General features: G+C 47.5%; 2 protein-coding genes and 1 long non-coding RNA gene across 3 annotated transcripts; all 3 read left to right on the top strand.

Moving 5' to 3' along the window:
* Nucleotides 1-8278: 8278 nt before the first annotated feature.
* LOC101768825 (subtilisin-chymotrypsin inhibitor WSCI) lies at nt 8279-8530 on the top strand. The gene has a single exon (XM_004951998.1). It carries the CDS (start codon nt 8279-8281, stop codon nt 8528-8530), a length of 252 nt encoding a protein of 83 aa, XP_004952055.1.
* Nucleotides 8531-17286: 8756 nt separating this feature from the next.
* Nucleotides 17287-22175, top strand: LOC101768163. Its single transcript, XR_214456.2, has 3 exons — nt 17287-17811; nt 21443-21889; nt 21991-22175. It is a non-coding gene; the product is annotated as an uncharacterized LOC101768163 (long non-coding RNA).
* Nucleotides 22176-22428: 253 nt separating this feature from the next.
* Nucleotides 22429-25967, top strand: LOC101767753 (transcription factor bHLH144). The gene is made up of 3 exons (XM_004951996.3): nt 22429-23455; nt 23550-23699; nt 24602-25967. Exon 3 carries the CDS (start codon nt 24827-24829, stop codon nt 25559-25561), a length of 735 nt encoding a protein of 244 aa, XP_004952053.1. The 5' UTR covers nt 22429-23455; nt 23550-23699; nt 24602-24826; the 3' UTR covers nt 25562-25967.
* Nucleotides 25968-27311: the final 1344 nt, after the last annotated feature.

Raw genomic sequence — 27311 nt, 5'->3', positions numbered from 1 at the left:
CAACCGTAGGTGGCCAGCCACGCCATGCTGTCGTTTCTTTGTTCGTTCGAGCACACTTTAGGCGCCATGAGGGTACCGAAACTATTGAGATCTACACTGCCTGCTGTTGTACCAGCTTCCGGCATGGGTGCCAGCGCCATCGCCAGCCAATCTGCTCACCACCACAGCACCAAAGCTGGTTGCGATCTTCAGTGCTCGCCTGCGGTGGTGCCTGCACAGTCCCTGTAGGCGGACAGTCAGCTCCACCACCTGCCTCGTGAGCACCTACAGAACATCTCATCTGAACGTACTTTTGTTGATCCTGACTATTTGCCTGCTGCACACGATTGCACTTGATCAAGCTCCTAATAGGCATTCAAGCCTGCGGATGGAACCTGATCAAGATCCTTGCGTTAAGATTGCTTTGATGTATCATTCAAGCCTACATATGTCGTTACGTTGAGATCGTATGGAGGCAGAGAAGCGCACGTAGGTCGGAGTGCTAAGAGCCAACGGCGGGACAGCTTTGACAACGGGGATCATGGGTGGCTACTGGGAGCCCGGGTGGCCAGAGATCTTGACGTACGGGGCGAGGTTTGGCATCGGCCGGTTTTTGCATGGAGGCGGGCGCCATGCTATGTGAGGAATCAAAAGGATGGTCATGTGCAATCGTGGGGTAAAAAAAAATTATAAGTATACTCCTAATCATAAGTCATTCTAACTTTCTTGAAGAGTCAAACTATTTTATGTTTAACCACAATTATAGATAGAATCATAAAAGTTTATGGTCCGAATAGATATACCATGAAAATATATTTAATGAAGAAACAAATGGTACTTATTTGGTATTATGAATGTTAGTACTTTATTGTATAAATTTGGTCAAACTTGAAATGCTTTGACTCTCCAAGAAAGTTGGAATGGCCTATAATTTGGAACGGAGGGAGTATTTATTTCATAACAGCATAAATGATCCAAATATTGTCTCTTGTAGTTCTAGCGGTGGAGGTACAACTTAAAAAAGGAATTATACTTTGTCACTATTTCCATCTACATTTATGAAATAAATCTTAACTCTCGAGTCAATCTTGACCGTTAGATCCTCATAAAATCCAACGGTGTATATCCTTATCTTTTTTTTCGATTACCGTGGTAATTTCTAGACTCTCTCGGCGAACGTGTTGATTTCTTTTAACACTCTTGTACTAAGATAATAGATAGATAGATAGATTAGCCCATTCCCTAAAACACAAAAGAAAAAGAAAAGGAAATACTTGCAGCTCCAAGCAGGGACGCTGGAGATGGGGACAGTGTGCGCATGCCCAGGGGATCGATGAAATCGACCAGCATAATTCGTCGTTTTTCATGAAAATCGATCCATTCTTTGCTAGGGCCTAGGGGTACATGCGTTCATGCGGTTTTCTTCGATCACTGCAATGCTCGACAGTTCCGGTGTTTTCGTTTAATCAATCATGTTGACGCAAACAAAACCGGACAACTTGGGTCGGTGAAACCAACATTGCATCTGCTGCAGCTAGCGTTTTTGCTACTCACACGCCATGCGTCACAGTCACACCGGCCATCTATAAGTAAGAGATGGCTCTCGCCCTCGATTCAGAGCAGATCACAATCTATCCAGTCCACGATCCACACTGCCATCACTAGCTAGTAGAATCGAATCACCAATCCTTGGAGGAACACGTACGTCGAACAATGGACGGGTCGTCGTCGTCGTCGTTCAAGGCGAGGTCGTCTGCTCCGAACCACCACCAGAAGTCGTCGTGGCCGGAGGTGGTGGGCATGGCGGCGACGCCGGCGGTGACGAGGATCATGCAGGAGAGGCCCGACGTCGCCGTGGAGGTGCTCCCGCAGGGCACCCACCTGCTCCCCGGCCCCAACCCCAAGCGCGTCCGCGTCTTCATCGACGCCCATGGCGCCGTCGCCAAGACCCCCCGCGTCGGCTAGGCTGCCGCGCACACGCATGCTGCGGCTAACGCCGGCCGCCGCCGGTAGTACGGTCCAGCTGTGTATCGTTCGTGAGCTGCAGAGACCTGTGAAAGCTGTGACATGTAACTCTGGCAAAAAGTTGATGAATAAGAAATAAAATGGGTGCCACACATTTGATCACAGTACAAGGTTTTGGTGGGTACGATCGATCATCAATCCATCCTGATCCTGCGCTAGCTGCGTGTCCTCAATCCTCCGCGTGTTCCGGCTCGACGCCGACGCCGTCGCGAGCGTGTTCCTCCGTGGCGCTGCTCGAGCATGAAGATGGGTTGGACGGCCGTGCGCGCGCGCGGACAGCGTACGCGTGCTCACGGCGACGAGCCGCGCGAACGCGTGGGAGGCGGGGCTGCAGCGTGCGGGCGTGCGGCCGGGGGTCGGAGCACCTGGACTGGACCGCGAGGTCGAGTTCAGCATCGATCCTTTGCTCTTCTTCCTCGTGATGTGACGAGGAGGAAAGGCCGCCGGGGCAGAGCACGACGTCCCCAGCTAGCTAGCCTGTCTCTTCCAGAGTGCCCGCTGCCTTCGTGGGCGGCGCCGACCGGCTGGGGGATCACTGGAGATGAAGCTCGGCGCAGCGCATCGTGCAAGGGGAGCGGCGGCCCATCGCGAGGACCATGCATGGAGTCATGGAGACTTGCCGCCGCCGGCAACTATTCGGGTCGACCGATCTTGGCCGCACGAAGCGGATCCAACGACCAGCTGGGGAGTTACAGCCGAGAGTTCCATTGATGTGTGGACCATTAAAATCAAAAGAGTTAAGAAGTTCCTGAAAGACTGGGGACGGAGTTTAAAGGGTCATACAAAAAGATATAAAAAAGTTCTTAGGAAGATTTACTTAAGCTGTAACAAATGAAGGAGATCAGTATACTTCCCACTAACTTACAAGAAAGGAGAACCTTTATCCAAACAGAAACACAAAAGATCTTAGCAGAAGAAGAGCTGTAATGGCATTAAAGATCAAACTCGAACTGGATTTTGAATGGAGATAATAACACCGAGTTCTTCCACAAGGTGGCGAATGGCAAAAGAAGGAAAAACACTATTTTTAGCCTACAACATAATGGCACGTCGGTAGAGAGAGAAGAACATCTTCTCAAACACGCAACACAATACTATAAGGAGCTGTTTGGCCCCTCTGATTGCCCTAGCATCACAATGGATTCTGAATGTTGGAAAGACAATGAGAAAATTTTGCCAGAAGACAATGAAATCTTGACTAGAAATTTTTTTGAGGAGGAAATAAAAAAAGTAATCTTATCAAAAAAACAAACACAGCCCCTGGGTCCGACCATATGCCGATCATATGCCGATAGAATTCTATCAGACATGTTGGGACATCATTAAAAGGGAAATTTTGTGGATGTTTGAAGACTTCTCTAAAAACTAGATATTGGCATACTCAACTATGTAACTATAACTTTGATTCCGAAGAGTAAGAAGGCGAGTAAAATACAACAATATCGCTCGATATGTCTCCTTAATGTGATATACAAAATTTTCACAAAATGCCTCAGACTTGAAGAATGTATGGGTAAAATTATTAACCAATCTCAGAATGCTTTCATTAAAGGAAGAAATATCATGGATGGGGTAACGAGCCTGCATGAGATTTTGCATGATACAAAACAAAAGGGAAAAGATGGTATAATAGCAAAGCTAGATTTTGAAAAAGTATATAATAAAATAAGCTGGAATTTTCTGATGGAGTGCCTAAGGAAAATAGGGTTTAATGAAAAGTGGTGCAAGTGGATCTGAAAAGTAATGACCATTGGTACTCTGAGTGTAAAAGTAAATGATGGGATGGGGGATTACTTCATGTGTGGTAAAGGGGTTAGACAAGGGGACCCTCTGTCGCCCCTGTTATTTAATATAGCAGCTGACACATTATCCAAAATGATCAACCAAGCCCAAGATAATCAGATTATCGAGGGTTTGGTTCCAGAATACATTGATAAAGGAGTGGCGACATTGCACTATGCAGATGATACTATTTTATGCCCTAAGGATGATGAGAAAGTCGCTAGAAATACCAAAATTCTATTATATTTGTTTGAAAAAATGTCTGGTCTTAAGATAAACTTTGACAAGAGTGAAGTGCTTGTGGTGAGTGAGGATGAACAAAAATCTATCACATATTCAGAGATGTTTAATTGTGCAATAGGTTCATGGCCCATGGAGTATTTAGGTGTACTAGTGTCGGGGGGAGGACTGCACATCAATGATTGGATCCCTCTTGATGAAAAACCCATAAAAAGATTAGATGGTTGGAAAGGGGGAGTGCTTTCCATTGAGGGGAGGACAGTCTTAATAAAAGCATGGCTTAGTAGCATCCCTATATACTGCATGTCCATGTGTTTGCTCCTGAAAACGATACATGGAAGAATGGATAGAAATAGGAAAAGTTTTTTTTTTGGCAAGGAGGGAGCACGAAGAAAAGATACTTTTTGGTAAAGTGATGTAAAATCAGTAGACCAAAGAAAAAAGGGGGTTTGGGAATCCATGATCTAAGGAAAATGAACCTAAGTCTTCTTTGCAAGTTGTGGTGGAAACTTGAAAGTGGGGATGGTGTATAGCAAGAACTTGTTAAGAAAAAAGTATGTGAAAGAGAGGTGTTTGACTCAATTAAAGATCAAACCAATGAATTCAACAATGTGGAATGATTTGCTCAAAGTAAAAGATCTCTATTTGAAGGGAAGAGTTATGATTTTTGGAAATGGCAAAAATACTGACTTTTGGTGTGATTCCTGGTGTGGGAATGTACTTCTAAAGGATAAATTCCTGGAGTTATCTGAGATATGCAATGAACAATTTTGTTCTGTTGCTTATATGGTACATAAAAACTGGAGGCTTGGGTTTAGGAGATGGTTAGATGAAAGTAAACAAAACCAAATGAGAAGGTTAATGGATATGCTGACTTATTTTGCCTTATCTGATGAAAATGATAAACCAAAATGGTTAGGGGAAGGAATCTTTTCAGTTAAATCCATGTATTCTCACATGTTCAACGCTGAACCCACTATAACATACAAAAAGATATGGGAAGCAAGGATGCCACTGAAAATTAAGATTTTCATGTGGTTGGTGCAACACAATGCGATTCTTTCAAAAGATAATTTGGTGGAACGGAATTGGCATGGAGATGAATCGTGTGCTTTCTGCTTAGAAAGAGAGACATTAGAACCCATGTTTTTTTTATGTGCTATGGCTAAATACATTTGGAGTTTGGTTGCGTTGGTAGTGGGAGCAAACTGTAGACCCTATAATCTGGAACAGTTTTGGATCTGGGCTAATTCTATTCTTCAATCTGGTAGGAAGTTTCACATGGTTAGGCTTTCTACTATTTGCTGGGACATTTGGCTAGCAAGGAATAGTGTGTGCTTTGATAGAAAAATTATTCGATCTCCTATTGAGATTATTTGCTCTGCCTCATCGTTTCTCATGTTCTGGGTAGAATTACAAAAAGGAGGAAGACAAGCGAAGCTGGAAGAAAGGGCGGAAGCACTCAAGACGACGGCGTTACAATTTCACCCTCAGAGGCTCCATCGAGTGATGCAGGAGTGGTACTGCTTTAGTAGAAGAATGGCTTTTGTCAAGATGATGCGAAAAAGGTGTAGATGCGGTGGAGAATGCAAAAATCTGGAAAAATGGAAATGCAAGCTGGTGTTTAGTTGTAGTCTTTTGTTAGCTGCTTGGTTTCATGTTGGTGTCTAAAAAACTAAGTTTCGTAATCTTTCGGTGTCATCTATGTTGGTAGTTTAACTCTGTCTGCGGGTGTAATTTCGAGGGAAAAAAAGGAGCCAAGGGGTGGACGGTATTTCATTTACCGTCCGCCCCCGATTCCGGCATTCTCGCAGCTCACGGCGTGACTGCTCAGCAGCGCCGGCTACCGTTCTGCGTCCCCGGCGTTCCCGCGCGCACTCGCTGGGAGCCCCGGCGTGGCGCGGGATGGTCGGGCTCTGCGACGACGGCAACGGAGCTTGGATGTAGGTGAGGGCGCTCTTCGACGACGCCGCCGGAACGCGACGCAGCCGTCCGGGCTCGATGGACGATCCGCGGCGACCAGTACCTAGCTGGAACTCACAGACGCAGCTAGCTTATTACCTAGCTGATCGAACAATGAAATTAAAGGATCTACACATCCTAGAATCCTATATTTCCTGGACGGCTGTTCCAAGATGTGCAGAGGCTTGTCTGAGGTTGCCTGTCGGCGACGCAGCCGCCGCCGACGGCGCGAAAACGTCGTGGCCGGAGGCCGCCGGAGCTGCTGGCCGGGCAAGCCTAGCTCAGTCCGAGCTTCTCAGTCGCCGTTCGTTTTGATGACAGTGACGCCTTTTCCGGCGGCTCCGGCTTTGCCATAGCAGGGAAATCTTATTACTTTCCAAAGGTTTTACACGCGTATGTACACTCTATGTACAGTGACCAACGATCGACAAGATACTTGCTCGGTTGCTCCAAGGCGCTACTCGCCAAGCACGCGTGACGTGGCGGTGGCAGGGTGTCGTCACCGTGCGCGCGCACACGAATCATGGGCGAAACCGATGCTCGCTCCATCGGCCCATGGCTAACCCCATAAGTACAGATTTGAGCTGCCTGCTTACTCATCGACCACAAGCGGCAGCTAGCTAGCTTGAACTGGCCGTCAAATGGGAATTAGGGGCTTCTCGCCGGCGGCGGCGGTCGGCGGCGCCGCCGTGCAGATCAACAACTCGATGTGGCCGGAGCTGTTGGGAAAGCACCTGACGGACGCGGTCGCCGTCATCAAGTCGGACAGGCCGGACGTCCACATAAAGCTCTTCGCCGCCGCCGACCCGGAGCCCCGGGACTTCGACCCCCACCGCGTCTGCCTCTTCGTCGACGACAGCTTCACCGTCGTCAGGATGCCCGTCGTCGGCTAGCTTGCTAATAAGTACAGTGATGTGTGTGCAAGATGGGTGAGTATGCAGTGTACGTGTGGGGAAAATAACGCTGTACCCGGCCGGTGCGATTATATACTTCACTATGCAGTCTCGTTGCGCTGTTGCTGCTACAGATCGATGATGCCTTGCCGTTTTGTGCTCGCTCGATACATGTAGACGATGCCTGCCATTTCTTCGTGCTCTCTGTTACTGCTTGATACTGTAGCTGATCATTTCTGCTGGCTGCATGCTTTGCGAACGGTTATCTGTCTCATCATCGATCGAAGGCCACGTGCGATGCTTTCATGCGAGATCGATCGATCGCGTCGATTATATTGCCATTCAGTCGATGCAACGCACGAAGACAACATCGATGATCATCGTGCTCCTTGTGACAACAATACATGCAAACATACACTACTACTGGATCCCCAAGCCAACCATAAATACTATCCGATACCGTACAATGTTGAATTATTCTATTTCAAATGTTAAGTTCAAATGTAAGAAAAATATATAAATAACCACGTATTATATTAGGCGGGAACCGAGGTGGATAAGGTGGGAGGAAGCAAACAATCCATATTGAATTAGCATAATATATATCCGGCTCTCTCCGTTCTAAATTATAGGTCATTTTAATTTTCTTAGTGTATATATATTATTATACATCTCGATATAAAGTATAAGTATAAATATAAAGTATAAGTATAAGAAAATGCTAAATGATGTTTGCGGCGGGGAATGATAGATCTAGTTACCTTTAAATTACAGCTCTTAACCACAAGCTCCATCCTAGTCCTAGCCGACATTTTCCTCTCGTTGGGCCGTACGGGCCCACTATGCCACATCCAACGGCCCAATGGACCTCACTATGTAGATGTTACTACAGCCCAGCAGAATAACTGCCAGTCTACCAGCCACCACCTTTTTTTTCAGTCGAGCTGCTCTAGAGCGCTAGCGTGCCCTTCATCCAAGCTTCTGTATCGTACGCACCTATAGTCTTTTTCTTTTTTCCTTTTTCTTGTTTGGAACTGGAACGTATAGATTAGGTGGTCGGTGAGACGATGCCGGTTCTGGCCTTATCACAGCCTTCACGCGTACCGTACAGTGACGACAAGCTACTTGCTCGTTTGCTCCTAGACGCTACTCGCCAAGCTTGCATGGCAACACCAAAGCGTATCTATCGAGATTTAGCATTTTCTTACACTTATACTCTATATCGAGATACGCTGATAAGATAAGATTGCTCCGTCGGCCCGTGGCCATGGCTAACCCCATAAATAGCCCCAAGATTTTAGCTGCCTGCAGCTTCATCGACCTGCACAAGCGGCAGCTTCAATTAACTGTTCATCCGAGAAATCAAAAGGGGTGAGAAGTGAGAACGAATAAATATAATGGGCAGGGGCTCGCCGGCGGCGGCGGCGGGCGGCAGCGCCGACGATGACGGCGGCGGCAAGTCGTCGTGGCCGGAGCTGGTCGGGCGCCACGTGGTGGAGGCGGTCGCGGTGATCAAGTCGCAGAGGCAGGACGTCTTCGTCAAGTTCTTCGGCGCCGGCGACGCCCAGCCGCCGGACTTCGACGCCCACCGCGTCTGCCTCTTCCTCGACGGCGACTTGGCCGTCGTCAGGACGCCCGTCGTCGGCTAGGCTGCCGGCGACGACGCACGTTTCGTTAGTTCACGGGTACACAAAGGATTTGTGTGATGACGACCGTATCTCGGTCGATCGATCGTGTGTGAGTTTGTGACCGTACGTGATATAATAAGTACGTACCATATGATGCGTGCATGCGTTCGTAGTGGTGCTTGTTGTTGGAAGTCGAAAATTGCGTTCGTACCATATAATAAGTACGTACCATATGATGTACCCGACCGGTGTCATTGTATGCAGTCGTGTGTTGCTGCTGCCAGCAGATCGAACGATCGATGAATGCCTTGCCATGCTCACTCTCTTGCTTGCTTCCTACTGTACCTACTCGTTTCTGTCTCATCGACCTGTAACTGATCAATTGCAATGCATGATTTCATGCGCGAGGTTGATCACACCACACCACATCGATTGCCGCCCCCGTTGATGAGTCAATGCAACGTGTATACGTTCACACCTACTTGGAGGGCTCTAGTAGGGGCTTTACAACTGTTTTTTAATTTTGTTGCCTCAGCCTAAAAACAAAATGTTTTGGGGCTCGACGCCTTTGCTAGAGAGTTGCTCTTAAAATTTAAGACATAGGAGTATCAGTGAATTCCTATCGCTACATATATTTATGACTTATCGGAGATATGGTATACTCCCTTCAAGCTAATTAACGTAATTTATTTAAAAATGATTACCTTACGGAATTATTAGTACTCCATCAGGATCAAGAAGAGAATTTGCTTTGCTGACGCGAGTAGCTCATGCCAACTCTGCTGGGAATCACACAAACGTTTGAAATGATGAATTCAAAACCTGCGGAGGTTATCAGCAGCTTATGGGCCATGGCGCCCCCCTTGTTGGGCTGCACGTCGACTCCTTTTCTGATGAGAAAGGTGTGCTGCATCCAGAAAAGGATTATGGGCCCCCTCACTCTCCTGGGCCGTTCGATGCCTGGTCGACTGAGGACTGACTCCTGCAAAATATGTCCGTGGATCTACTGATTTAGTAGCCCGGCCCAGGTTCTCTCTCACACACACATACGATAGACGGTTGTCGTGGCGGCTGCACGCCAACATATAGTATAATTCTATGTCATGTTTCATTGGAATACGGGGGGATTTCTGCTGCCTCCATTTCCTAGCTGACCAAACGAGGCAGGCTTCGTGTGTCCTCCAAAGGAACTCACCACACCAACGTTGATTCCTAGCAAAACCCCGGCGTCGGTAGTGCCAGCAGCTGCTCGATGCGCCCTTTATAAATCGGGTATCGATCGATGCGCCAAGTATCTCACACGATCACACAGCTAGCTAGCGAGCTGAGAGACAGGTCTCTCTGATACATAGATCCGGCCCGGGGAAGTCGCGGTCGTGCAAGATGAGCGTGCCGATCCCAGGGAAGTCGTCGTGGCCGGAGCTGGTGGGGGTGCTGGCGACGCTGGCGGCGACGGCGATCGCCCACGACCGGCCGGACGTGTCGGTGGAGGTGCTCCCGCCGGGGTCACCGATCATCCCTGACTTCAACCCCAGTCGCGTCCGCGTCTTCATCGACAACAACGCCATCGTCACCAAGACCCCCGTCATCGGCTAGCCAGCAGCTAGCTGCTAGCTGGGCTCCAAGCTAGCTATTAATATGTGTGTGTGTGTGTGTGTGTCGATCGTCGTCTCCACGATGCCACCACGAGCCTATATGCGTGTGTGCATGCGTGGGGTACGTGTAATGGAATAAACACCTACTGTGCTGCTGTTGGTGAACACTATAAGCCGAGGTTATCTCAACTCCTAATAGAACGGTTACACTAAGTTCCGGCTCAATTTTGTAGTTTGTACTGCTGCTCACTGGCTACTACGTACTTGGATGTCCTTTGATCACGATTTATGGTATCAGCTTAGCATGCAGAACAAAATTGAACAGGGGTGCTAACCCTAAACCCTAAACTGCTAGACTGGCGATCGAGGATGATTTTACAGTACCTAAATTGAACAAGTTTGGTTGAAGTTTTTTCCTAGTGTTAACACTCTTTGATATATCTGAGAACACCGGTGCGTGTGTAGTTAATTAGATTCTCAATGTCCCCGATCCTTTTTTTTTACAAATAGCTGACAGTTTGTTGGTCTTTTTTAAAAAAAAATCAAATAACCTAAGAGTTTCTAGTAGTCTAGTTGAGGCACTTCCCACAAGTTATTTAGTAGGGGCAACTATTTTTTATAATTGAGAATTGTTGGTTGGGGATAGATCTTGGTTGCTAACTTGTTTTCATTGAGGATTGTCCAAACTGAACTACAAAACCCTTGACCTTTTGGAGAGAAAAAATGTGAACAAGAACAATTACCAACCATTTTTTTTAAAAAAAAGCCCGGGAAATATCAAATTGTTGTAGAGTTAGGGCCTGTTTGGGACTGCTCCACTCCAAAAAAAATAGCTCCACTCCAGCTTCATCTTGCCAAACACCTTCAGCTCCAACTATACCAACTCCAAAAAAAATGTGGATCTGGGGGGCAACTCCAAGATTTTCCTGGAGCTCCTCAAAGGGTGCTCTCAAAAAACAACTTTTATAACCCCTCTTGGAGTTGGGTAGAAATTACCCACCAATGCCACCCTTTACAGTACCGTTCCGAAAGAAAAAAAACAACCGTGGCCCAGGCTCCTGTTCTTCCGCCCGCCCGCGACTCCTGTTCTTCCGCCCGCCCGCCGCCGCCCGTACAGCTTCCGGCCTGGGCGCCGCCGGTGATTCCGCCGCCGTCCTCGCGCCAGACTCGGCGCCACCGCCTGGTTTTCCTCCTCCGTCGCCGGCATCTGGCCTCGAGCGCCCGTTCCACCCGTCGCCGCCCATGGCCGACGGTGCGGAACCCGTGGCCGTCGAGGACTTGGAGGCGACCGGCGGCGACCCTGTGCTGGGGGTGGGCGGCCGTGGGTTGGGCGCGGCCGTCCCTGTCCTGGGCGCGGACGGGCTGGGCGCCGGCGGCCTGGGCGCCGCCCGCCTGGATGCCGGCGGCCTGGGCGCCGCCGGCCTGGGCGCCGCCGGCCATGGCCTGGGCCCCGCCGGCCGTTGCCTTGGCGTCGCCGGCCTGGCCGCCGCCGGCCGTGGACTGGGCGTCGTACGTGTACCCGCCGATGATGCCGCCGCCGATGATGGAGTTCATGTACGGTCCGCCGGGCATCCGGTCGTCCCCACCGCAGGAGTCGTACAACAACATGTTCAACGAGGAGAACGCCAACTCGTGCAGCGTCATGTGACGCCCCCGCCGCCGCCGCCGCCACCTCGCCGGACGCCGCCAATTTTTTTTTCCATGTGAAAAAAGAAACATGAACAGTGCATGAACGGCACAGGTACTGTAGCGCGGTACTGTAGCATGGTACTGTAGCGCGGAACTGTAGCACAGAGCAAAACCTTTGGGCAAAAACGACAATTCCCACTTGTTCCTATAATTTTTGGAGCTGAATTTGGATCCGGTAGCCAAACAGGTACCCAGCTCCCTATTTTTCTGGAGTTGGTGGAGTGGATCTGACAAAAGGTGGAGTTGGTGGAGTGGAGCTATTTTTTTTGGAGCGGAGCAGTCCCAAACAGGCCCTTAGAGTCGTACGTGCCCCAGAAAGAATAACCAGGCCAGCAGTGCAAAGCCGGCAAAAGGGTTGACAAAGCAAAGACGAATTTGGGCGATATCAACGTAGCATATGGTTTGCGCAGTTTGCACTGCATCTGCAAGAAGAACGCGTGAGAATGGGAGAAGCCATATCATGCCCGATGATCCTTTGGGCCATGGAGATATTTGCAGTTCCACTACGGTCACAGTACTGTTGCAAAAGAGAGAACGAATAATGACGACTGGAACAACAATACTATTATTCAAGCAACTAGCATAATTAATGCATACACGGTTGTTATTGCTCCACTGCATGCTATATATATGCATGAACAAATTAAATATAAATTTCTTCCTGTGCATCATTAGCAGACAATAGATTAGCTGACCAAACGAGGCATATTGTTACGCATGTACTAACCATTCCAGAGCGTTAATTTCTAGCAAAACCTAGCGTCGGTAGTACGTGCTGTTAGGGCAGCTTGCTGACGCATGCATGCATGTTTAGCAGCTGCTCGAGGCGCCTTTGTGTGTGTATCTATCTATCTGTACATACACACACGTCGGGTATACATCGATGTGCCAAGTATATATCTCACACAGACAGGCGTGACAGGTCGTCGATCGTCTCTGATAGATAGATCAACGGCGCGGGCAAGATGAGGAAAGCGGTTTACGGGAAGTCCTCGTGGCCGGAGCTGCTGGGCAAGCCAGCGGCGGAAGCGGCGACAGCGATCAGTGGCAATTAAAGGGGGCCAGATGAACATTTGTCGGTTTAATAATTTGGTAATTTATACCCTAATTTTTCAACCTAGTCATTACTATAGTAGTTAATTATGCAACGGCAATACACAAAAGTAAATAGTTTGCAAAAGTGATCAATAGTTTGCAAAAATATCTTTCTTTTAGATTTTGCCATGGTTTCCTACAAGTATTTGGCCTAGTTTCATCAAAAAATCCTATGCTATTATGAGACAAGAAATAAAATTGTACTCCCTCTGTTCTGATTTACATGACGCTGGTTAGCTCAAATTTGAGCTGAGCAATATCAAATAAAAAAGAACCGAGCGAGTAAATAGTTTTGGGATATGCCGTTATGGATCAGGGAAATAGCACTTACATTTGTTTGAGTTGGAGGAACATTAGAAGCAGATGCAGGAGAGTCAGCCCCCTAATGCTCGCCTGCCCGCTGTCATTGATGTTGCCTTCATCACGGGCTCGCGGCCACGCCGCCGCGGTAACCTGTTTCCCGTCGTCGGTCCATCACCCGTCGATGTCGCAATGGCGCCATCGGGCATCGGCCTCAGCCTCGCGCCCTAGCTCGCCGAGCCAGAGTCCGCGGGCGGCGGGCGAGGTCTGGGCATCACAAGATTGAAACGAAACGTCGCAAGCGCCGGGGCGTCGGGCGAGCACTTCAGCACTTCGCGCAACCTGATTACGTACGTGTGCATTGGCCATCGTTGGGCAGCAATTGCCTGCTGTGTGCTAACCAATTGACCATGGACTTAGCTGACAAACACTCAAAGGGGTAATAGGGTTATTTTTTTTTGTTGGGGTGGCCATGGCCCCCGCCGCCGGCCCCCCCTCAGTTCCGCCACTGACGGCGATCACCCACGACAGGCCCGACGTGTGGTGGTGTTCCGGCCGGGCTCGGCGATCGCCCAGGACTACAACCCCCAGCGCGTCCGCCTCTTGGTCACCGTCAACGACATCGTCACCAGCACAAGGTTAATTATTATGTGTGTGGCGTCGTAATGGAATAAATTAATACTCCAGATAGCGCGCTACTGCTGTTATTGTAGGTACGTCCTCTCAGCCCAGGGGCATGCAGTTTCCGGCAAGTCGATTAACTACTGTGTGTCCTCTTTCGTGTGCTGACAAATCTATGGTTTGTTTTTTTATCTCATAGTAATCTTAAATCCCTTAATTTGTGGATAGAATAAAGGAATTTATTATGAGTTGTATGACAATCACCACTCTACAATAGTAGAGTACTAGTCTCATAGTCATAGAATTTAGCTTATGAGGTGGAAGCTTCGCGAAACAGCGATCTATTCTTCATCCTTTCTCTCTTCCATATCAGATAAAATCTTATGTGGCATATATTGTATGAGAGGATCTACGAGAAATGCATACATTAGCTGTTTCATTTGAACTCTTTTTTTAAGATAACATGCCATCGAAGAATTGCACTGTTGCAAAGAGAGAATTCATGGCGACAGGAACAAAACAACAACAGTATTATTCAAAGCATTCACGCATATGAGCACACGACGACGACGAACGACACAAAGTTAAGGCACAAAACTGGATTCCCGTAACTTCTTCTTGGGCATCATCAGATACTGTAAAGCAAGTCTGATTAATTAACCGACCACGGGAGTGTAGAGGACGGGGCCGCTGGCGTTGCCGGCGTCGAAGAAGACGCGGACGCGGCTGGCGTTGTACCCCGGCGCCACGTTGGTTCCGGCCGGGACCACCTCGATCGCCACGTCGGGCCTGTCGCTGTTGATCTGCGTCACCGCCGCTGACGCCGGCCACCCAACCACCTCCGGCCACGACGACTTGGGAGTGCTCATTATCCTCTCTCGATCTTTTCCTTGAGGCGATGGATTCGCAAAACCAATCGATCTGCAACAAACAGAGCTCAGAGACATATTACCGATTAGAACATTGCCATCGTTTTCGAGTATGGAGATATGCAAGAAGATCTAATTTGTAGTGGGAATTATATAAGGCTAACCAGAAAGTGCACTCTGCTGATTCAGAGCAGGTGTGACTGACTGAGGAGGAAGAAAGGAATTGAAGCTGCTGGATGCAGAGGCATGCATCTTATCTGGATGGTATTTATAGGGTCACCCAAGTTAAACACTCTTGCATGGATTTGGGAACAAACGGAACGAGAGAGCCTCGGTTCTGTCACCCCTTTCTGTTGGCGTTTGCTTACCTTTTTTACTGACAAGTGACAACGCGGCCGGAGAGATTAGTGTCCTTTGCAACACCAAACGTTCGAAAAGTGTCACTATAAGAGTGCAAGTACTGACTGACTGAAACCGAAGGCAAGCCCTTTGCTCTCTGATGAATCGTCTGTGAAACTAAAATTAGATCTCACTCCTGTACTACGAATTCTATCGTAGGTAATTAACGTTTTGAACCGGTCTTTCCTGCTGGCCACCCTGCAGAAAACTGAAAATAAGGTGCTAATCGATGGAATATACTCCCTTCATTTGGAATTACAAGGTGTATTTCTTTACACTAGGATAATGTTTTGGTAGACAATTACTCCATTAATATCTCATTTATGTGATACAAATTGATGTTATTAGATTCATATTAAAAAAATTACTTACTTATGATTATGATTTTGTTTGATGAAATCACAAAGCAAATAATCTCACAAGTTCATTACACTTTGTAAATATTCTCTCTGAGCATATCCACTGGCTTTTTTAAAGCCCTTTAATTATTGGTAAAATATAACCGGTAAGATCTAATAGAGAGAATATGCAACGTTGATCCAGTTGGCAAGCCATGTTATCGTTATTCCGAACACTTACAAAATAAACCGCACTTTCAGACCACAACATTTTAGACGATAGAGTTACACTCTTAGGTCTTAATTATTCCATCGTCTAAAATGTTGAATAGGTCAAAAAAAAGTTGAATAGTTTTTTATTTAACAGTTTGAATGGGTCTGCCACTCTGCCGTCACCAGCCTGCAGGATGTTTGTGAGAACACTGGCAAACCACACGTGCTAGATGTCCCTGCTAAAGTTTAGCACCTATCATATCATATCAGATGTTTGGATGCTAATTAGAAGTATTAAATATAGGCTAATTACAAAACTAATTGCACAGATGGAATCTAATTCGCAAGATGTATCTATTAAGCCTAATTAGTCCATGATTTGATAATGTGTTGCTACAGTAACCATTTGCTAACGATGAATTAATTAGGCTTAATAGATTCATCTCACGAATTAGCACACGAGTTCTACAATTAGTTTTATAATTAGCTCATGTTTAGTCCTTCTAATTAGCATCCAAACATCTAATATGATACTGCTAAAGTTTAGCACACAGTATTCAAACACCCTTATAACACTACTGCAGCAGTCATGAGCGCAACGACGCAGCTGGCAAGCAGGGGTGACACAACCAAAGAATTCCGGCAACGGGCGGCTTGCCGGCTGGTGCCAGCACACGAGCATACATTATTATTCTGAACACTGATAACCATATAAATAAACACCGTACAAATGAAACCAGATGTCGTTGCATATCGTATGCAGTATCGATTAAGAGTAAATCATTAGCCAATTTCTAAGGAGGTTTTGAGAAATGGCGGGCGCCGACCCGAAGAGGACGTCGTGGCCGGAGCTGCTGGGCATCCCGGCGACGCCGGCGGTGATGCGGATCAACCACGACCGGCCGGAGCTGGCGGTGGAGGTGCTCCCGCTCGGCATCAAGCTGACCAAGGGGTTCAACCCCAAGCGCGTCCGCGTCTTCTACGACCCGCGCGACTCCGCCGGCCTCGTCGCCAAGGTCCCCGTCGTCGGCTAGTAGCTAGCTAGCAGCCGTACGTGCTCATGCATTGCGGCCTTGTGGATGCTTTTGCCTGCATTTCGTTCACGTGCTCTTCATGATGGCACTCGTTTATCTATCTATTCGTTGCAATAAAACGGATCACTCCTCCTCGGATTTGTGATGACTATGCAGGAGTTAGCTACTAAATTTCGTCTCTTGTGTTGAACAATTCGTAGTAGATAAATTCAGTGATTGATTGACGTGAGTTTGCTGTGTACAATGCATAGACTACTGTTCGAAACGCTCGCCTGATTCCAAATAAAAAAAAACTTAGATCTAGACAATATGAATAAGTGTTATAGAAGGGAGTATAGGCTAAATTTGCTGCACATTTGAAGAAGTATTGGCTCGGTATCTCTAGCATTCCAATGGTCTAAAAAGAAGCATTCCAATTAACACCAACGGAAAAGCAAAGCAAGCAAGCAGAAGTACACAGCAGACCTTTTAAGATTTGGGTGTCAAAATCTTGAAAGGTTTAAGAATTGGTGTCAATTTTAAATATTTCTCGAGCCGAATCGTGTCCAAAGGTGTGAGGGCTCCGCAAGGATCCCGCCTACCCCACACGTCAGGGTAACTCCCATCCCCTGAAGGCCTCAACTCTTCGCGAGTCAATCCCGAGCTCCTGACGCCGCAACCAAAATGGCCTCGTCGCTGTCCTCCTCCGGCGCCGGCGGCCGGCCGCATCGACGGAACCCTAGCCTGCGTACGGGCTCGGCGCCTGCGGCGGCGTCTTTGATCCCCATGCTCCCGGACGGCATCACGGCCGTCATCCTCTACCTGCTGACCTCCCCCGACCTGCTGCGCAACCTCCCGCGCTCGGCGCATGGTCCTCTCCGCGGCCACGCTGCTCCCGCTCCGCCGCAGCCTCCGGCCGACACTTTTTCTGCCTCTTCCGCAACGAACCCTCCCTTGCCTCCCCGACCCTGCCGCCCCCACTGTCTGGTGCCCTGGTGACCCCTCCCGCCGCTCCCCTGCGGTTACGACGGGTACACCACAGTCCGGGGAGTGGTGCCAAATAACGTGGGAGGGAGGGGAGAGGAAGCGGCTTGGACCCGTTGCAGCTTTATCTGCGGATAATGGAAGGATTACCGAGGTGTTCATGCTCGACGGCAACCATGTCTGCAGGTCAGTCAAATTGTCTTCGATTTGCTTTCAATTGCTTGTACTTTTTAGTACGTATATTCCTGTTTGCTTGGTTGCTTCGAATTGACTTGACTGTTTTCTACGGCACTGTTGATTTTGTCAAGTTTCCTGAGTATCTGATTGTTTGATGATTTTAGTACCATATGTTTTGACAAACTAATACATGCATGTTTACACACTAATGAATCAATAATTCCGTGCTACCTCCTGTTATACGCACTGAGGCTTGTTCTTCCACTGATGCTTGCTCTCTTATGCTCCTGTTATATTATGGAGATCTCATGGAGAAATCATTATGCCTAAGTTCACTTACACTCCCTTTTAATACAAATGGCTAAGAACATTTGATGGAAGAATATGTGGACTCTGTTGACTGCATAGAAAAGTATATGTAGACTTTCAGATGTCGCTGTCATCCTAATTATTGTCATGAAAGATGATCAAGTGGGACTGTGTCATAAAATTTCGGAAGCTAATATTTTTTCATCTGAAATTATCTATTGTAAAACTTACAACCAAGGAACATGGGTTTATCATCAGCTCACCTGTTAATGCATTAGCACATTTACAAAAAGGGAAGCTACATGACATTCAACCTACAAAGTTTGATATATATCTAAAGTGCAAACTTGCTTGAACATTCAAAGTCATTGACTTAGTCACTTCTGTTTGAATACCATAAGTCAAATTGTACTAGCAGGTATCCAGTTTGCAATACTAGCAATGTTTTTTTTAGGATGGTTTCATTATTCTATTTACTGAATTGCAGTAATGCTATTTTGTTGCCCTGCTTTCATGCATCAATTCCAGTTTATTTGATTGAACTTTGGAGAAGACGACGACCCTAGTGGATAGTGATCTTAAAAACCAAATATCTGAATTTAATTAATTCTGTTATTTACTTTGCCAACAGCCTGCCTAACCCATACACTGAAATATGGCGTCAGGATTCACTAATTATCATAGTGGCGTGTCACAGCCTTTTTTTTGTCATCTATGAAATATAAAGGAAGAAGTCCATTTTGCTACCCCAAACAATCCACTGTCTTCTTCACACCGTGAGCAAAATTTTGGCTCGTTTACTATCCCACACTATTTTAATTGGTCTGATACTCCAATCTACCCCCTAATTAGATCTGTCTTTTTGTTTCTTCCAAATATAGGTTGAGTTTGAAGTTCAAATTTTTCATTGCGACAAAACAGTGATTTCCCCTAATGTAATTTTGGATGCCCCTGAAATCAACAATCATTTCGTCCTTGACCCATATTCGCTGATCCTCTTTTTTCTGCTTTAGAGGACACAGGACAGCATGTCTGCTCAGATATTTGTTCCTTTGTTCTGGGTGTTGCTGACATATGTTAAGCTAAGTGCACCATGTAATTAGCGTATCAGTTTGTGTAACAGTCAGGCGCATCATAACAAGATCATCACAAGCCGTGCCTATTCAACTTTGTTCCCCTGTACGATACATTATACGTGAATAAAGTTTGCTTTAAAGAAGTAATACTGTGGTTGCTTTGCTGGCTATATGGCACATTGTGATTTACATATTTATCGTACTGCTTATGTCATTGTTAAGTTGGTCTCATGTGGAGAAAATGCCCCTTGGTTCTGAGGACATAGCCCAAAGAGATTCTTGATTTTCTTGTGTTCTAGTTGCTGTCATATCAAGTGTTCTCGTTTATTTAATTTTGATATGTCGGTTGTGGTTAGGCGGAGAGCAAAGAAGGCATGTTTGTTGCTTTCAAAGTTAGCCACTTCCATGAAAGCATTAGAGAAAAGTTGATGTAAAGTAGTTGTCTTTCTATATCTTTACTTGTGAATATCTAGTTTAAAAAAAGATTAAACCTTGTAAATATATCCAAAGCTAAACTGAACTTGATGTAAGCTAGGGTAGTTTATATGACAACGGTGAAGGTATTTATATCACAACTGCCGCTGTGTTATGTCCTTCTGTTCCAAAATCCAAACTAGTCTATTTATGTATGGAGTTATGGCCTTAACGGTTAGACAAAGCTTATCCGAAAATGTAAGACTATTATAGTGAATCATAATGGTTGTGCAGTGAAAGATGCCAAGCATAGTATATCTTATAAATATGTAGTTAGGTCTTATTTATTATAGGAAGCATTAGCTTGTACCATCCTTGTATGTTACCTGTTTATTGCATTTACGGTTTAGTGTTATTGGTGGTGCTGCACTGCTGGTTGTAGGTGCTCTATAGATATTTTACTACAATCCTGAGCTGGATTTACTTGTTTGGCAATAATGGATTATGGTGGATTATGGATATCTTATTGATTTAGTTGCAACTATTTTTCAATTTGCATAGTTAGCTTAAATGTAAGGAAGTGTGAGTATGACGCTTGTAACAACTGTACACTTGTAAGTGGTGCACTGGTGAACTAGTTTACCAGTATGATGCTAATTGATTGACAACACTTACATTTTATATGCTGCAAAAAAACTTCTCTGGATACATTTGTGCTCCATTGAGCAAAAAGTAACTGTGGCATGAAACAGAGTAGTTAAAATTCTGTATGCCCGTATCTATTTAGTGAAAAAGAATCGTCAAGTGCCAGATACTACCCTACCTAAGAACTACAACATTGGCTTGATTTTTTACCATATTGTTATTTACTTAATTAAAATGTGGCCAATGGGAAGCTGTCCTGATTAGATATTAGCTGAACTGTTTCTATTGTTTTAAATGTAAACCTGAGGAGAAATTGTTCTTTGTCAAAACGAGTGAAAATTGAGTTTTAAGCACTTCACTATTATGTGCTACCATGAATGGTTATTGATTTATGCAGAAGTGCTTCGTTATGGCAAGATTGTAGACCTTGTGAATGTCTCCAAGATAACACAACGCCACGTTCACTAGGTTTTCTAGTTGAGTATATAGGCTGCTAATTTTGATATTGATTTGGGTTAGATCATGCAGCTGTTCTAAGCATTCTACCTGGACAACTAATGTTCCTATTAATCTCTAGTTTCTAGGGCTTGAACTTAAAAACTATTTTAGTTTCTTGTATGAGACTGTAACTTAGGGGAAGCTGCCCATTAGAAAGAACTATTTTGGTTACTAATCAGCATTTTCACCTCAAAACTTGATGGTGAATAATGTCCACACTGGACACCTTCAGTTGGGATTGGCATCAATATGTTGATGTGGGGAAAAGAGGGGGGAAACAGAAGAAATATTTGAAAAGTAAATATCGTACCATGATTGCTCATACATTTTCCTCTGGATGCATGCTTAATTTTCTGTATATACATGTTTCTTGTGTATTTAACTTGTTTTCTTGTTTTAGTCGTGCACTGATGCTTGTTGCTCTCATTATCATGTAGCTATGTATTGTTAATCATTTTTTTTGCTCTTGTCGAAAGCTCCATCGAGTAAAGAGATAGCAGTGTGGGGATGTTTAATATTTTGCAAAATATATGCCCATATTATTAGTGCATACAGACACAGGAATGTGTATGGTGTATATGTTCTAGAGCTGTGTGTGTGCCATAGTGGTTGGCATCAGGGTGACTACTGTGTTGAAGCTCTGTGATCCGGAACTTGACCTTTTTGTTTGAGCTCATAGTTGTGCTGTTATTTTTTAGGCCCATTCATAGCATGCTATGTTGACCATCTGTAGTCACCATCTTTTGGCTCAAGACTCCTGGTGAAGCCTGAGGTCCATGGAGGCAGCTGAAGAAGAAGCTGGACCTGGAGTTTCAGAACCGCAGCCTGCCTGGTGAAGAAGCTGGTGAAGCCAGCCTGTGACAAATAAATGCAGAGTGCTCACCACACCCATTGGTTTCAGGACCGCAGCTGTCCGTGCAGTTGGAGACTCCGTTGGAGTCGTAGATCCATTGACGCTGACCGTTTAACTGTGTAGATTCGGGTGGCAAAGCTGAGCATCCAATTGAAAATACAGCCCGCCCAAAATTTCCTACAACTGCAAGCGACTCGGAGCAGTTATTATTTTGTGGAGATTTGTTGTGTGCCAGCGTGCGTATACATGGTCGAAGCAACATACATTGGCTGTACAGCACAGGAACGGAGAGGTACATCTTTGGTGCTGCATGTGTGTCGATTTCTTCTAATTACTAATCTGTAGAGGAAGAGTGGATAGATGCTGAGTCGTTGACGGATCTTTTCATGGCAGCCGCTTTCCTTCTCCTAGAGGCAAGAGAAGAAGAAGGGAAGAGAAGACGAGGTGGAGAGAAGAGACGAAAACAAAAGCTTAAAGAAAAGGGCGTTCGTCGCCATGATGGATCTTGGATTGTTCTCCGGTCTCGGTCTCCCCGCTTCGCTTGAGGGGGTGTTTGGCAACACCCTGTTAAAGTTTAACACCTGTCACATCGGATGTTTAGATGCTAATTAGGAGTATTAAACATAGGCTAATTACAAAACTAATTGCACAGATGGAGTATAATTCGCGAGACGAATCTATTAAGCCTAATTAGTCCATGATTTGACAGTGTGGTGCTACAGTAACCATTTGCTAATGATGAATTAATTAGGCTTAATAGATTCGTCTCGCGAATTAGGACAGGGTTCTGCAATTAGTTTTATAATTAGCTCATGTTTAGTCCTCCTAATTAGCATCCGAACATCCGATGTGACACTGTTAAAGTTTAGCACCTCGTATCCAAACACCCCCTGAGGGCCAAGGCCAGACGAGGTGATGGTGATGGAGTGCGGCGGCAGCACGCCGAGAGACGGGAACGGAGGCAGTCCAGGCGCGCGGCGCCCGATGGCGGGCGATCGAGTGCGGCAGCTGGCCGGGCGGCGTCGGGGTTCGGGTCCGTCGGGCCCGACCGGACGGCATGATCCTCCTCCCCTGACAGCACGTGGAGTACAATCCGGACGAAGCAATCTCGCGTGTCCGGTGGTCCACCGCCAGCAGCAGCAGCTGCCGCCTAGCCCGGTTCGGTTCAACTCCCGCAGCTGGCTGGCTGGCATCGATGGCCCCGGGGGCACGCGCGCAGGCACCGGCGGGGCCCGGCACCGAACCACACCAGAAGCCGCCGCCCGCCCGCCCGCCCCGATGCGGATACGACGCCGCCCGCGCGCGCGCTCCGCCACGGAGCGGCCGAGCCCCCGCCGGATCCCGCACGCGCGCCTCATAATCGCTCAGCGTGCGTGCCGTGCCTGGGGGATGGATGGATTGCTCTGCCACGATGCCCACCTCCACCACTGAAGAGAGGGAGGAGGAGGCCACGGTGGGAGGCGGAAGGCACGCGCACCCATCGAGTGCGCACGCCACCTCATTCATTCGGCTCCCGCGCCCGCATCGGCCCATCCATCACTGCGCTCGCCACTGCTGCCGCACGCCGCTCCACCTTCCTTGCCCTCTTCCCCTTCTCTCTCTCTGTATCACTCAAAAGAAGTGCCTGCCCCAAGCAAAAGGAACACACCGAGCGACAGGGCAGAGGCAATCGGGAGCACGACTGCACGAGCATCCATCCGATCCACCACCACCGGCCTGGCCTCTGCTCGCCCGTTGTATAAGACCAAACCCTGTGCCCTTCCCCTCCTCTGCCACCCCCAATACGTTTCCATCCCGCTGTTCTCGACCTCCATCGGTGCTGTCGTTTCAATTCGGATTGTCTGTCCTGCCTTGACTGGTATGTATGGCCCTGATCACCGCATCCTGCTCTTTCTCTCTGTTCAAGCTGACTGATCCTGGGGCTGATCGATCGTTTGGCGCTGTGTTCTCAGGATTTCAGCCGGACGCCAAGGAGGCCAAGGGAGCAGGCAGCATGCCGTTCCTCGTGTTCTTCCGCGCCAACCTGTGATCTCGCGTTGCAAGTTTGCTAGGCCAGCAGCGCCCTGTCGCCAACAACACATCGCCACACCTCGGCAATTCAGGTATTCCTTCCGTCACCATTGCTCAATTTTCCCATATCAGCATCGGATCGTCACCTCTTCGTATGTACTGTATGTATCTGGTAGGCGGATAAGCAGGCAGCCAACTTGTGTTCTCGGTGCTGTCCGTTACGAGTTTACGGCTAGTGTGGATAGGGAAAGTGGTCGCGGGTCCACTACGCTGCCAGCGTGTTGACAATGCTTTGGGCAGTCAAAGTGACGGCCTTCTCAACTTTTCAAGAAACTTGTCAACTTTTTGTTACTAGTATATTTGCCAAAAGTCGCAGCAGTAAGCCGATATAAACTTTAACAAAGTTGCAGTAGCCTGCCTTTGCCTCGGCCTGGGAAGCAGAGTCTCGATGCTGCTACCAATTTGAGAAAAAAAATTCAAAATTTGCTTCGTTCTGAAAATGTAGTGGTAGAGTAGCAAGCCATTCGACTTGATCCACCCATACCTGCTATGTTTTTGCATATGCTCTGCACTTTCTGTTCTGATGCACTGCCTAGGATAAGCTAATTTATGTGTCGGCCAGCATAGCCTGCGAAATTCTGGATCATACATTGTCACTACCCTTAATTGGCAGGCCCTGTTGTTGTCCACAAAGTGCTAGATACGTACTAATTGCTAATGCACTCATGGTCGCTTTAGCTTTCACTCCAAGGTCTTCTCGCACTTACCCATGCAACTTGCCAAATTGCTCTAGCTCTCTTCTATCGGTGCTATCTTCTCACCTTGTAAATTGATCCTATTATAAGTTTGTAACACGCTTTAGAACGAGTTGCAACTATCATTGTAAATTGTTTCATCATCCGAAAAATGTAACCACTATTCTGTTCGAAAAATATCGTTTGCTTTTACATCCAAATATCACTCTAATTTGTTTTCCATTTGTTGCTTGTTGCAGGCGCCGGCCATCAGTCCCCACTTCACTCTCCTTCAAACAAAACCTCAAACCCGAACCAGGCTTTACTGAAACAATTTTGAATTCAACCACAAAAAAAGCCAGCTCCCAAGTCCTGTCAACAAAACAAAATTCCCTCGAATTCCTTGCTCAATTTCATTCCAATCAAAAGCCTGCCTAGAATCTTGCTAGATTTCCCACACAGACAACCAGAAACCAAGCAGCCCGATGCAGGGAGACCCCGGGTATGGTGGCTACGGCTACGGCTATGGCTACGGCGCCGGCGGCTACGACAACGACATGGCCGGCTACGGCGCGTACTACACGGCAAACGACCGGTATCCCGCCGCGCCGGCCGCCTACGAGGACCCGCTCGCCGGTCGGAGGCAGCACGACTTCCCGGCGCCGCTCACGGGGCTGGAGTTCCAGGCGTCGGACACCTGCCCCAAGAACTACGTCATCTTCGACCAGACGTACGACCGGAGCCGGGTCATGTTCCACCCCTCCCTTGCCAACAACTTCGGCGGCGGGTACGACTACGACCACCGCTGCTACGGCTACGATCAGGCCTACGCCAGCAAGACCGCCTACGACGAGGACGCCGGCGGCGGCGCCGCCTCGGTTCGGCAGAAGGAGGACACGGAGGAGATCGACGCGCTGATGAGCACGGAGGACGGCGAGGACGAGGACGACGTGCTGAGCACGGGCCGCACCCCGGGGTGCCGCGCCGGGGGCTCGCCGGACTCCACGTGCTCGTCCGGGTACGGCGGCGGCGGGAGGAAGCAGGAGACCGGCGGCGAGAAGAAGAAGGAGCGGATGAAGAAGATGGTGCGGACGCTCAAGGGGATCATCCCCGGCGGCGACCGGATGGACACGCCGGCGGTGCTGGACGAGGCCGTCAGGTATCTCAAGTCCCTCAAGGTGGAGGTGAAGAAGCTCGGCGCGCGCGGGTCGAGCAGTTAGCAGCTACCCCGCTGACAGGCATATCGGTGAATCTGACCGGCATCCTCCTCGGACGGAGTTCTTTTGTAAACGATGGTGGCTCTATGTTGTTTATCCATTCCATGCATCAGGCTGCATTAGTACGCGACAACGAGAATTCAGAGTTGAGATAGGACAAGGAAGGTTCAGAACATGCAATCAGATGTTCCCAATGCGACTTTTGAGTGTCGATTTATTCATGCGGGCAATCTTCTTACAAGAAAAATCTTCTTACAAGAAACAAGTAGGGGTGTAGCCGTGTATAGGTACACTTGTTTTGCTGAGACCTTTTCACAAACAAGAAAACTCAAAACTCTTCTGCTCTACTAACAGATTGCTGCAACTTGAGAGTAACTAAGGATGCAAAGTTTGAGATTGTACGGTGTGAGACTCCACGCAGCCAATTTGTTCATCTTTTCCCAGGGCCTATTACATTACATCGAGTCAACGGGATGCAAGCAAACCATACTGAACCACGATTCTGCTTCCGTCCATGTCATTGTCATGAAATGCATGTCCATCGTGATGCTGAAGGTAGAGGCCCATCTGCAAAACGACCAGGCATCTAGTAGTATTAAGTGTCCTGTTCCTTTCCTCAAATCTGTAACAAAAGTTTCAAATTTTCTTCACCTCTCCGGCGTATTTGAGGGAAAAAAAACTAAAATTTCAATTTGAACCGATGTGGATATTATGAAGAGAACTTGAGATTGAACATCATCATGATGAAGCCAGTGCACGCTTTGGAGCTGCTTGCGCGCGCGAGGAGAGCAGCCGCAGCAACGGGCGAAACGTTTTGGATGTGTGGATGCGGTGGAGGGCCCAAATGAAAAATGATGGCCCGCTCCCTCGGTCCCTCTTCCCCTCTCGCTCGGCTAGGATCGCTGGCCGCTACACGATGACCGCTAGGGAGGGTGCCGAGCCCTCTCCCTCGCCTCGCCGCGCCGGGGCAGGTGATGATGGCTAAGCTAAGACCCGACGCCATCTTGCTCCCGCGGACCGGGCATGTGGGCCCAACATGCTCCCCGCTTCCCATTCCGTTCTTCTTCTTCTTCTTCTTTTTGAACCCGTTCTGCTACCCGACCAAGTGCACTGTCACGCAAAAAATAAGGTAGAAACATACTACCATCAGTCCGTTCCGTTCCGTTCCGTTCCGTACAGTGTTGTTCTGAATAACTGACTGTGCGTTCCGGCAATCAATTAGCAGTGTCACCAGCAATTGCGATTCAGTTTTTTTTTCTTTAATTTTTTGGAGATGATGCTCGCGTCAATGCTGAATCCGTCCTTCTGAAGAATAACTTGCTGCTTCATCACACAAATGTCGTGCCATGTGGCTGTTTGGATTTGGATATATGGCTGGGTTGTCGGTACGTCTTTGATCAACAAAGTGGTCCTCATCTACTAGGATCGAGTAGATTTGAAAATTGGATACGGGATGGAACATTATTCCATTTGGAGAATAAAGGAGCCGTAGGTTGGTCTCACCGAATACTTCTTCCGTCTTTTTTTATCTGTCGCTTGGGAATACTCCTTCCGTCTCTTTTTATCTGTCATTTGGGAAGCGTGCTTGTGAGCCTCACGGAATACACTTTATTCCTTTCTATTCCTTTCTATCCCCTTGTTTACTTCAATCCAACTCCCAACTTTAACACTATGCAACAAGAAGATTCCTCGTCACATCAAACTTGCGGTACATGCATGGAGTACTAAATGCAGACGAAATTAAAAACTAATT

This window comes from Setaria italica, chromosome I (assembly GCF_000263155.2).
Source record: "Setaria italica strain Yugu1 chromosome I, Setaria_italica_v2.0, whole genome shotgun sequence".
NCBI classification, from domain to species: Eukaryota; Viridiplantae; Streptophyta; class Magnoliopsida; order Poales; family Poaceae; genus Setaria; species Setaria italica.
The sequence above is the reverse complement of the archived record's forward strand: the minus strand, read 5'-3'. Positions and strand labels throughout refer to the sequence as shown.

What these genes read in the sequence shown, in the direction of transcription:
- LOC101768825 (XM_004951998.1), top strand. Translation starts at nt 8,279, where the DNA reads ATGGGCAGGGGCTCGCCGGCGGCGGCGGCGGGCGGCAGCGCCGACGAT.
- LOC101767753 (XM_004951996.3), top strand. Translation starts at nt 24,827, where the DNA reads ATGCAGGGAGACCCCGGGTATGGTGGCTACGGCTACGGCTATGGCTAC.